This window comes from Petromyzon marinus, chromosome 22, assembly GCF_048934315.1.
Source record: "Petromyzon marinus isolate PM22_M1 ecotype Great Lakes invasive population chromosome 22, UKy_Petmar_22M1.pri1.0, whole genome shotgun sequence".
Classification (NCBI taxonomy): Eukaryota; Metazoa; Chordata; class Hyperoartia; order Petromyzontiformes; family Petromyzontidae; genus Petromyzon; species Petromyzon marinus.
The window spans coordinates 19,269,175-19,282,245 of NC_133688.1; the positions used below are offsets into that span (position 1 = coordinate 19,269,175).

General features: G+C 47.4%; 1 protein-coding gene across 2 annotated transcripts in view; it reads right to left on the bottom strand.

Moving 5' to 3' along the window:
* The window catches only part of LOC116944865 (tyrosine-protein kinase ABL1-like), a 46,887-nt gene extending 35,961 nt beyond the window's left edge, over positions 1 to 10,926 (bottom strand). For both annotated transcript variants that reach the window (XM_032958704.2, XM_032958702.2), the window contains exon 1: positions 10,695 to 10,926. In XM_032958704.2, coding sequence (XP_032814595.2) covers positions 10,695 to 10,926 — 232 coding nt within the window. The remainder of the gene's footprint in view (positions 1 to 10,694) is intronic.
* Positions 10,927 to 13,071: the final 2,145 nt, after the last annotated feature.

The following is a 13,071-nucleotide window of genomic DNA, read 5'->3' on the forward strand; positions in this document are numbered from 1 at the left end:
TGGGTACCCATTTAAAGCTCAGTCCACCTAGGGGCGGTCCGGATCTCTTTTACTGCCGCTGCCGTTGGTCAACGATGCCATCTTCATGCCTCGATACTTCCACCCATTCAAGTCGAGGGGTCGTTCGACACGACCGGGGGGTTGGCAACTTGCGTCTCGGCTCCGAGGCCGTATGAGGTTTTTGAAATTGGAAAAAGGCGCTTCTTGTTATTTTGGTTGCCCACCCCTGACCATGGAAGTCCAGTTCACCGTGGAAGTCCAGTTCACCGTGGACGTCCAGTTCACTGTGGAAGTTCAGTTCACCATGGGCAGGAGCCGCATTAGGCTCAAGGACTGCTGCTTCGTGACGTAAATTGAGGACCACCGTCTCATATTCACGTTGCATTGCGGCTCTGGAAATATTGGGTTCCTTACCAAAATTCGAAAAAAATGGCTCATGTTGTTGCTTTGGTTGCTGACCCCTGAACTCGATTGTTTCCTATCATCACCGCTACGTTCAAAATACAGTACAGCATCTGAAATACAGTAGAGCAAGGGATGTTTCGACGTTTCCCTCTTGCTTTCCACATCACAGCTCCGCAGCCTATAACACCTGTTATGCATTGTGGTCACCCATCCAAGTACTTTATAGGTTCAAGCCGGTTTAAGCTTCCAAGAGATGACGACAAGAGAATGGCGAACTGGTCATTGGAAAGTTCCGGTAAACTCGCTTGATGCAAGAGACAGACTGTTAACTTTAAACGTGCGAGTTCTTATCAGCTGCGCTTTCCATTCGTGCTCCCCTCTTGCCGGTCACGTTGCGAAACGGACCTTCAGGCCTGTGTGTAGCAAGCTGCGATCAAAATGGTACCGATTTCCGTCTCTTCCTAAACTCCATGGAAATGGAACGAGTCGTAGATGTAGAGAATAAATCGACGGTTTCTAAGTCATAGAATCCATAGACAATAAATGGGATTGATTTATAGACATCCTGCAGCCACTGCAACGTCTACATTGACCAGATCAATTCTTAAACAGATCCGTAAGCGGTAAGGGCAGAGTGGGTGTAGGCGGGGGGAGGGATGGGCGAGTCATTACATGCCTACTTGCCGCCGAAGTGGCACGTGGCCAGTAATTGAACCCAGGTCGCAGAGGTCAGAGCACAGTAAGCGAACGACGACATTAAGCAGATGGATAAAAAGGACGGAAGCGGTCCACTTCGTTCAGCCCAGTTAGTATAAATGTACGTTGAACTTCTTTCGCACCGTACGTAGGCAACCGTGCTAAATTGATTGCTGCTGTTAGCGAGTACCTATCACTGCCAACAGTCCTGTAACAAACTGGCCCACCATCCTCGCGAATGCACACGAATTGTCACAATTTGGGGTGGCGATTCGAATTGAGAATCGTTGACTTAATGAATATGGTAGCAAATGGTTAGTTCCTTCTTGTTGACTGCAGACATCCCGTTCACTATTTTTGTTTTCCCTTCCATGTGTAAATCCACTGTTGGATGTTGGCATCCGCAAGCCGAGGTGGTTGCGAGTGCCTGAAACATGTTTCACCACACGCTGGGCAGCGCGGATTGGTTAACAAGCGGTTGCCCCGGGGACCGGTTCAGACATAATTCGCCACTGATGCTCGCCGTGTCTGAGAATAAAACTCAGGTTGCCAGCTTCAAAGCGCAGTGCGCTATCTATAGCATCACACCGCTCCACCAGAATCCATTACATGCGAGATGTAAAAAAAGACTCGTTCGCATGCAGCATGTATTGTGAGCTTATGAATCATCGTCACACCCTTAATGGTCTACATGACAAACAAGCACATGATGAAGAATGTACTTCCCGCAAGACCACAACATACGTACGATATCTCTACGCTGCTGGCATAGATAGCTGACACACTACACTGTACCTGGACTGAGGCAAACGAGAGGGGTACCCATCCCAGATGTGGATCCCAATCTCAACGAAGAAGTATCAAAGGTATATCTGGGATCGTAGCTCTGTATGGGCTGGTACATGTAACAAGAAGGCAAAGATCTTCGATTATCCTCACAGACTGTTGGAACAAACGCTTTTAGCGAGAACCTATTAAGGCCTACAGGGTGCATGAGGCATTGGTGGACCAGAAACACACCCTGCCTGACCATTGCTGGTGTTACAACACAGCCCCGGGTGCTCATAAAGGTTTAGTCTGAACAGTGGGAGGCCGGGGAGAGATTTCCACACCTTTTGCCACTGATATTATCAGTCCCCGCAATCAGGGAAGCCCAAGGCAGGTTTCCCTGTTCACAATGCACTAACGACTGTGCCACCCATGCACCCACGCACCCACGCACCCACACACGCGCACACAAAAAAAACAAAGATCCCCCGTATAGCCTGAACAGACTGTAGAGGCAAGTGCTGTTAGCAAGCACCAATGAAGGCAGGAACGGTACACGAGGGGGTGGGTGGCCAGCATCATGCCCGACCACCTTGGTGTCCCCAGTGGCGATGTTTACACAACGCACCAGGTACTCATTTGAGGCTGAGTCGACCTAGGGGAGGCCCAAGACCGGTTCAGATAATCGTCACTGGTGTTGGCCGTGAGTGGGAATCGAACCCGGGTCGCCGCTCCACGCGCACCCACACACACAAACACACACAAAAGCTCGCTGCCAACACACAAACCAGCAAACGCGTGCTTCGGCAAGCAATCTCACTACGATACCCCTTCACAAAAGGCAACATGCCGAGACCAAGCCCCCCCCACCGCACGAACGCTGTACGAGCCCCGAGGTGGGAAACGGCCGTGCCATTCCGTGCGAGTCCCGTCGTACAGGCTGCTGTTACACATGTATGATTAAAAGTGAATTACGGCTAACAGCAGCCAAGGGGTAATAAAGCACTTTAATGCTGGGGGCCTGCGGCACAAATTGCCGCTAAATTATTCATGCGGAACAATAATAGCGACGTAACGGGAGGACGAGCTGCCAAAATGCGCCGCGTCAAGGATCTTTATAAAGCCAGTGAGTAACGCGCCGCAGCCTTCGCGGCTCCGTTATGCATCCGGCCCATTGGTGGCGCGTTAATTAACGCAGGAGCGGTGTTAATAATGAATTTACTCGCCTTGTTTTTTTCGGTAAAGTCACGCAGAATGAGAATAAAACAATAAAACAAAATAAGACAATAAAATTCGCACGACGTTTCGGTCACAACACAAGTAGCCTTCTTCAGGTGCCAACACAAGGAACAGAACTGTCGCCCCGACAGTTCTGTCAGTCACCAAAGCTTTAAATCGAAATGAATTTACTATCGAAAAGAACGCCACGGATCGGCGTCATTAATACTGCATGGGACGAGGCCATAGGCAAAAACTGTGCTCAGACAACTCTAACGCTTTAGAGTATTTTTATTTTACCCTCCCCGAGCACGATAGTTTTAGTTTTTTTACACGTTAAGATGTAAACCATTGCACACCCACCCCCCTCAGCTTGCGTGAAATCGGTAAGTGGACTGGGAATCTGGAAATGGGCAGAATTAACACTTTGCATAACTCTCTCAAGAAGAACCCCCCCCCCACCCCGGGAAAACGACCCATCTGTGCTGCCGCGATCTGCCAGTGTCTCGCACACAGCCTCTCTCTCTCGGGCTCAGAAAGGCTCTAAAAACCTTTGGTGTCCTTTCCGACCCTCTGAATACAACCCGAGGGGGGTGGGAGGGGGCCTCTACTGACACGAATCACAAAGTTCTTAATCCACTCCCTAATCCAGGCCACCTTTCATTGACCACCCAACGCTCTCCACCTCCCCACCCGCCCCCCTGCACGAGTGCTTCAAGCGACAATGCGGCTTCAAACAGCATCGGCGAAACTTCAATGGGGTTTTTGTTTTAATGTAACGCTCATTGGTTTGATAGGAAAACTGCCAATAAGGACCCTTTAGGAATCTGGCTATTGCCTTTGTGTGGCCCTCACATGTAAATTAAACGGACTGAATTCTACTTCTTCTTTGGTTCTTTCGGTAAAGTCACGTAGAATGAAAATAAAATAATAAATTGATAAAATAAAATAACACAATAAAATTCTCACGACGTTTCGGCCACAACACAAGCAGCCTTCATCAGGTGAAGGGACGAGACTGTCTGGAGGACAGCGCTGGAGCGAGCAGTGGGGGGGGGGGCGGGGGGGTGGCACGTCCCCCCCCCCCAATGATCCGATCGAAATCCCTCATTTCGATCGGATCATTGGGGTTTATTAGTAATAAATGGGCATTTTGCGACCCCCACTGCACTGTGTAACATATTAGTATGTGCCAGGGACTCTATGAGATGATAGGACAATAGCCCGAGTCCATAATTGGCAATAAGTAACGGCAAAGCAGTTATAAGTGACTCACAGAATTGTGCGCAGTTGCGTATACAGTCCACGACTTCCCTGAAGGCATCAACACCTTCAGCGAGCGTGATGCCAATCACACAACGCGGTTCGAATTCGACCCTCGATCGATCGCTGCGCCATCGCCGCACACGCGTCGAATAAAAAGCAAGGGACAAGTCCTGACTTACTAACAACTCCTTACTTACTAACAACTCCTTACTTACTAACTCCTTACTTACTAACAACTCCTTACTTACTAACAACTCCTTACTTACTAACAACTCCTTACTTACTAACAACTTCTTACTAACAACGCCTTACTTACTAACAAGTCCTTACTTACTAACAACTCCTTACTTACTAACAACTCCTTACTTACTAACAACTCCTCTATCTGTTTTCATTGCTGGCGGGGTTGCCCCCCCTACCTGAAAATCCTGGCTCCGCCATTGGTTGTAACTATGCAGATTCACACAATGAATCAAGATTATCAAGTGTGCTATGGCGTCATGCATCGATTTCGTGTGTGAACAAAAAATTTATATTCAAATAAATTCACAACGATGAACCACGACAATTCATCGAATCGCCAGAGAGTGACGACTCATTGGTGGCAAGTCCTTAGTTCAAGATAGAAAAGCTGGAATTTATATAAAATCAAACCATCCATCAGTTTAACACGTAGGCTTTCGCGACCAATATTATTCATAATAAAGGTTTTTGGGTTAGATCGCGTTTATTTATAAATGTGTCGTAACCCTCCACCACCCGACACGGCCAATCAGCAAAAAAAAGTGTCACGTTGACAAAAGACAAATAATTCACTACTTCAGCCACATTTACAGTTTGAGTACGACGTTTCGCTGGTAAATACTTCCAGCATCATCGGGCAATTCTGGCGAATTGCCCGAATTCTGGCGAATTGCCCGAATTGCCCGATGATGCTGGAAGTATTTACCAGCGAAACGTCGTACTCAAACTGTAAATGTGGATTAACTCTTCAACACACCGGTGGGCTGAAGTAGTGAATTCTGGCGAATTGCCCGATGATGCTGGAAGTATTTACCAGCGAAACGTCGTACTCAAACTGTAAATGTGGATTAACTCTTCAACACACCGGTGGGCTGAAGTAGTGAATTATTTGTCTTTTGTCAACGTGACACTTTTTTTGCTGATTGGCCGTGTCGGGTGGTGGAGGGTTACGACACATTTATAAATAAACGCGATCTAACCCAAAAACCTTTATTATCAAACCATCCATATTTAGATTGCTTTATGTTTTACAATATTCCTTTAAAAAGGTTCGACATTCCTCAACGACAAAACATCTCATCCCTTTTGTCAATCCACTGCTGGATGAGGGCCTCCCTACGCCGAGTATCAAGGGAATTATTTGGCCATACTTCACCACGGTGGTCGAGGGTTTGGCGAATGCATCGAGCATAAGCGTGGTAGCACAGAAGTATGGTACAACAATGGATGTTGCAGCACTGCCCTCTGCTGCCCACCACATAGTCCCTCTGCAGCCTATAACACCTGTTATGCACTGTGGGCGTACATCCTAACAAGCAAAAATTACATAACCCAATAAACAACAATGTGTTGAGGTCTATTTCCCAAAATCACAGGTGCATGGTTTTTATTTTTTGAAGCAGTCAATAAAAATGCACAGACACATGGAAATATTACACTTCCCTGTTCCAGCCATCACCCACAAATAAAATGTGCAAACCGCAACACAGTTTTCCAAACATAGCATATCTGATTTTTTGTCAGCTGCTAAGTTTTGCTTAATTTAAAACGTGTAACCAACTGAGAACGAGCAAAAGGTTAGTACTCATGTGCAAGAGTGGTCTGGGCCAAGGATGTAACAGAAAGGCAAACAAATACTGTAATGTGGCCTTTGGTTGACATTTCATATTCTAAGGAAGGAAATAAATTTATTTGAATATAAGTTATAAAAATGTAATGTTGTGGTGTAAAAGAAATTCCGATGGAAGTACAGATATTCGACGAGTCATATGAAGGTTGTGTTTCAATTTGTTGCGGCTACAACTGCAATAAGTAAATTTTAAATGTTTAAGTCGTTTATTCTTTTTTTGGTTCATGCCTTTATTTTCGCCAATCCAATTGTCGGAAAACATCCACCACCATCTCTGTGACTAACTTTAGGGGAAAGCGTGTCTCCCAACATGAAATCTCTATCAGGCTGTTCCATAAGAGGTTGTTTTGGGTTAAATCGCGTAAATATAAATGTGTCGTTAAACCCGCCGCCACCTGACAGCCAATTCAGAAGGTTTGTAGTTGGGTTTTAATAACGATGAAATACCTTGCCAAAGGAGGCTGGCAGCGTTGGGAAAGAGACACGTTGTGCAGCAAAACAATACGCACGTACGACGAGTTCACTAAACAAATGAAGACCTCTGATGGAGTGGCAACCAAAGGCGAGAATACGCCAGGGGGATGATTACTGCAGAGAACGGAGTGATGCAATCAGCTCGTGTGTGCGCGGGTGCTCGGTGGATTGTTGGCACCCCAGGACTGCGAGCGACAGCGCTGGCGTGGTGAGGCCTTCGGCCTTCAGCAGTGGATCGATGATCATTGCTGATGACGATAATGATGAAAATCCTCCGAGGATTCATTTTCAAGCTGCCTGTCCTTGAACTCACAAGCGGGCGTGCACACAATCTCATTTCGCACACTGTAGTCCAGCTATCTAGTATCCCCCTTTGTGAATGCTGATAACGAATGGTAATTTGACACTGGGGATTCGCGGACCATCCCGGAGAGCATCCAGGCACAACAGTGACCTCACTTCCCCTTACTTGCTCGTACCTCTCAATCAAATTCGACATCGATAATAAAGTAAGGGCCCCATTAGAAGGCGCAATGTCTCTTGCAAGAGGCATGAAACTTTAGTAGTGCAGCACTGTGAAGCCCTATGTGCTGTCTGCCAGCATCAAACGCAATCTCTGAAGCAGCAGTAGCAACAGCAGCAATTAAGGCGACATATAAAAGGGATCAAAACCTTTCAGAATAATCAAGCAGGTAATAGCCTATTGGGATGCAGTGTCTCTTCTAAGTGGGAGAAATAGTCGTGACGAGAGACACAATGTGTGACATACATTATCAGCCTTACTGAAACAACAGGAAACGCACAAAGGAAATGTAAGGAAAATTCACGAAACCTATACTGAGCCCATGTGGACAAGCTCTCTCGTTAGCGGAGAGAGTGAGGCAGGTGACTTACTCCTGCTCCATGTCTTCGTCACGCAATCAGAATCAACAGAAAATACTGCCAACAATGAGTACAAAATAAGAAAAGTAAAATCACTAATAATTCGCCAGAAGAATGTCTCTTGCAAGTAGAATACAGAAGCTCAGTGCGAGCTCAGTGCTCACTCAAGACACGGGTTGTAATGCCACATTATCAGACATGCTGATGCAACAGCACACACACACAAAGAAAACATATATAGATATAGAATACATACATCCTACATTGTGAGCCCATTAGGACAACATGTCTTGCAAGTGGAGACACAGGCAGCTGGCTTAGTACTGCTCCATGAAGCCAGGTCGGCTGTGGCACATCTTTATGCTATCTGAATCGACAGCAAAATACAAAAAGAAAACAAATAGTAAAAATAACAAAGGCAACATCAATTATGATTAGGCAAGCACACTGTGTCTCGTAATTGGGATATAGAAGCTAATGTAACTCGATTGTGATTTGAGACAATGTCTGCTCTCACTGAATATCATTCGAGTTACTGCACAAAAAGAATAGAGAATAGCAGAAACTAATCAGAAAGAAATAATGGTCAATTGGAACACAATGTATTTTGCATGCTGAAGGCGAAAGCCCCGATAAGCTAAGTACTAGTTAAGACATGATGTCTGCTGCTACATCATCAAGACTCAGTCAAAAGCCAGAGCTAATTAAAAAAAACGCAAATGGTAAGTTACCCATGCCATATTATGCAGAGGCAAATTTTGCAGCAGTGGGCAATTGGTGACGATACTGTGCTGATGAATCCTAATTTGGATGACACCGGTCCACAGTTATCACAGCTGCTCTCAGTCGTCACATTTGCTGAAACTTAATTGATGGTGATCTAAGAAAAGAGGACCACAAAGCACTTCTTTAAAATAACTCTAATAGCGTTTTGCATAATGGACAATGTGTGGCGCTGTTAACACATTTGACACATTCGCGTCTTGTTTGAAACGTATCGTCCATGCCTGTGCTCGTAAGAGAGGTATGGCTGAACATGTACAAGTTCTTGGATGGGTGGCCACACACAAATAGGTTGCTGTCGTGGGACTTCCAGGGGTAGATTGGTTGGCAGTAGAGGGCAGTGAAGCAAAATCCACTCTTGCACTGTACTTATATGCTTCCATGTGTGCATGCACATTGGTCATGATGACGATGATACACAGATGTTGTTGCTGCTTCTGTTAATTGCTAAGCAGATGCTACTGCTGCTGTAGATGATACAATATGCAGATGATTTGACTGCAGATATATTATGCCAGGTGTCACACACTTCCACAACTTCGAATACCACAATGCATAACAATAACAAAACCAACCAAGACCACAACAAGTGAGACACCACCAACACTTTTATCTTATCACCTCCGAATATCCGCTCCGCGAGGTCTTTCCAACCACAAACATTTTCTAGTCCCTCAAAGACCAACTCAAACCATAACCTTTACCCTGTGGTCAGCGGGTCTCCACTTTCATGTTCGTCAAAGTCTTAGTTTGGTTGAGACCCTGCAACATTTTCGCCGAGTCTTAGTCTGTGGGTGTAATTGCCATACTTTAAGAGTCTTAGACGGGCACGCATTCCCCCCCCCCCCCACCCCCTGTCAATGTTATCGGGACGGCTAATTAGTTAACTCAGTAAATGTTTTATATACATATACAGTGTAGTCAATGTGCTATGCTTGGTCTTCCTCAGTGCACTGCAGTCTCGAATAAAGTTACTTCATTATCTTCTTTGGTTCTTTCGGTAAAGTCACGTAGAATGAGAATAAAATAATAAATTGATAAAATAAAAAAACACAATAAAATTCTCACGACGTTTCGGCCACAACACAAGCGGCCTTCATCAGGTGAAGGGACGAGACTGTCTGGAGGACAGCGCTTTCCTCCAGACAGTCTCGTCCCTTCACCTGATGAAGGCCGCTTGTGTTGTGGCCGAAACGTCGTGAGAATTTTATTGTGTTATTTTATTCTATCAATTTATTATTTTATTCTCATTCTACGTGACTTTACCGAAAGAACCAAAGAAGATTAATCCATGCAGTCACGAAAGCTTTAAATCGAAATTTACTTAATTATCTCAGTCTGCATCTTCATTGCGGATAATTAATTTCATCCCGTCGCGCTTAGGTCTTTGGTGGATAGTCGCATTCATCATCATGCACGATAACTTTTCATGCACTCAGTCTACAGTGACTAAAATAAAAAAAATATATACGGTTGCCACCTCTTCTGGTTTTCCCAGGATCGTCCCTTTTTTATAAGCCAGCTTGCCCTCCGAAATCTACATTTCTTTCCAAGACATTAACAAGTCTAGATGTGTTTCGTCACTTGCATGACAATACACCACTCAAGATAAACACATGTACATGTGTAACTCCGTTCGGTATCTCCACATACAAATAAAAAATACTTGTTTAGTCAATCAGCCGATTGGCTTTCCAGATCAATATTATCCAGCAGGTGTGTTGAAGCAAGCAAACTCGAGACCTTTTTCAACATTACGCGTCTCACCAGCAAGTAGGGCTTGGCACAAACACACATGCTGCTGAGTTTTGGAACGCCAGTAGGCTGACGAAACAAACCAAATATTGGTACTGTGTTTATACGGAGACAGAAGAAGAGTCGTGTTTAGATTTCATCCACAATGATCCATAACCACGCATGAGTTTATATTCATGTAGAATTGCGGTGTTTTTGCGGCCTTTTTTTGTGTTCCTCTGAGGTGGAAATCCTAAGCGTGGCTAGTGTTAGGGCTAGGGTCGGGTTGACTCGTGTGGTTAGTGATACGGCTACGATCTGGTCGGCTAATTTAGTTACTGTTAGGGCTATTGTTTGGTAGGCTAGCGTGGCCAGTGTCAGGGCGAATGTGTTGTTGGCTCGTGTTAAAAGCTATGATCTGGTTTGCGAGTGCAGTTGCGTTAGAGCTTATGGTGTGGGTTGGCAAGTGTTTGTTGCCGTTAAGGTTACGACTACCGCGAGACATTTCCTCTTCCCAGGACATGTCTAGCTCGGTTCGCGTAGGACCCCTGGAAAGTCAAGAAGAACCCCGCTCAACTCGCCCGGGACCACTCACCATGCTCCTCGAACACATTGCACGGCGTCGCGGCTGCGGAGTGGCGCCCCGTGGCTCCGGGAAACAAGGAGGAGGAGGACGACGAGGAGGGCACGACGACGACGACGGAGGAGCACGAAGACGGGGTGATGATGAAGGCGGACGAGGCAGCCGCTACGTCTTTCCTCGCTTTGAAGGGCCGGGGCAGCGTGGCCCTGCGCGCCTCGCCGCCCTTCGCCTGTTGCTGCCCCATGCGGCCCCGGCCCCCGTGTTAAACGCCAGCAAGGATGCCCACCGCCGCCCTCGTCGGGATTCCGCGGTCGCCGCGGGCTTCGTAGCCGCGAGCGGTGGCGTCGCTTCGCGGGCAGCGGAGCGGAGCGCAGCCGTCAGCCCGACCTGCTGCGCGCCGCCATGTTGACAGCGCTCGCCGGACTTCCGCCACGAACCGGATTTCCGGTGCGGACCGCCGTTCTTGGAGCGTCGGTGACGTCCCGGAGGTGCAATCTAAAAGTCACCCCCCCCTCTCTCTCTCCCCCCGCCCCTGTGCCCCCGTCCCCCAACCCCATTCCCCCACCCCCTCCCCCCCAACCCTCTTCCCCCACCCCCAACCCCCTCCCCCCTATCTCCCACCACCCAACCCCATTCCCCCTCCCCCCCAACCCTCTTCCCCCAACCCCCTTCCCCCAAATCCCCCTTCCCCAAACCCCTTCCCCCCACCCCCAACCCCCACCCCCCTCCCCCCTATCCCCCACCACCCAACCCCATTCACCAACCCTCTTCCCCCAACCCCCTTCCCCCACCCCCCAATCCCCCTTCCCCCACCCCCCAATCCCCCCACCCCCCTTCCACCACCACCAAACCCCATTGCCCCACCCCTCTTCCCCCACCCCCCTTTACTGTGACCCCCCCCCTCTCACCGATGCCGGCATTCACAGGTCCTCGCTAGCAGCACTCGCCCCAACAGTCTGTTAAGGCCACACAAGAGATCTTTGTCATCGCAGCATCGGGAGACGCGAGTCGATCCACACCGCACGGTCCTGCGATGCCACTCTCCCTCCCGTCTCCGGGGCTGTCACGCTCTTTGGGGGCGCACGTTTCCCTTACTTTGACTGCCATTCCGCCACCAGTCTCACACCCACTGGCCCGGCATCTCCTCGGCAACGTGGTCCCCTGACCAAGGACACTTTTCTCAAGTCGACGTCTCGCTGCTATTTGTGTCTTCCCCCCCCCCCCGAGCCGGTATTGTTCCTCTCCGTAATTCCATTAATCTTCTTTGTGCAACCCTTCAGCTGGTTTACATATTAATACTAATAATACCTTTATTTTATTTCACGTCATGCCAACAGCCATCCCACAACGCTGTACAGTAATTATATTAAGGACCAAATCTCATATACGCGGTTGGCTATGTACGGCGCGAAAGAAGCCCAACACACATACCGAAAGCCTTCCTAACCAAGCAAAATAAACAAATTAACACACAAATTAATAAATGGCACCAAAACAAAAAGCACGAACAAAACGTTATCAAAGCAAATGAGTCCATTAGGTTAACAACAACGCAGACCGCAATTGCAACTTCCCAATATGAACGCATCATCACGCGCTCAACGATGGAGCATCATCACGTGGCGTCTCCTCCGCTACCCGAGTCGCCGTCTGTATTTCATATGTAGTGACATCGAAGCATTTAATTACAAACCCATCTCATAGGCCCTACATACGGTCGTGATCGTGGATGGAGCGAGACAGTTTTCCACATGGGGAGATGATTCATGGACGAGTGAACGCTTAATTCGGTGAAATATTTACGTCTTGAATTTATTTCCTTTATGTTCCGTGCACTATTTCTCAACAACATTTGGCAAATATAAATTGCCAGGAAATTTGCACAACGCCCACTTAAAACGACACTTAGTTCGCGGGCGTAAACATATTCAACACAACATGTTTTTCAGCCGTCACGACCATCAGATATGAACGCTCCACTCCTGGATGAAGGCCCCCCCCAAGTTGCCATCTCCTGGTCGTGCGATGCAACAGGATGTGCAGCGCCCACAAGTTGATTTAATTCACTCAATCTCAAGGATCATCCTCTGCGCTTCCTCCTTTAGCTAGGTGGCACTCCGTCGTAAGGAGTCTACACGACACAGACCGGCAACCAAAATGAGACAAGTCATTTTTTTTTAATTTGGTAATAAAAATAAAAACCCTCAATATCAAGAGCCGCAATGCATGTGAATACGAGACGGTGGTCCTTACAGAGCCGCATGCAGCTCCCGAGCCGCAAGTTGCCAAACCCCTCATCGAGACCATTAGCCACCACGCCAAAGCCAACGTCAGTCATATTCTTTGGTTCTTTCGGTAAAGTCACGTAGATAGAAAAAAGAATACAAAT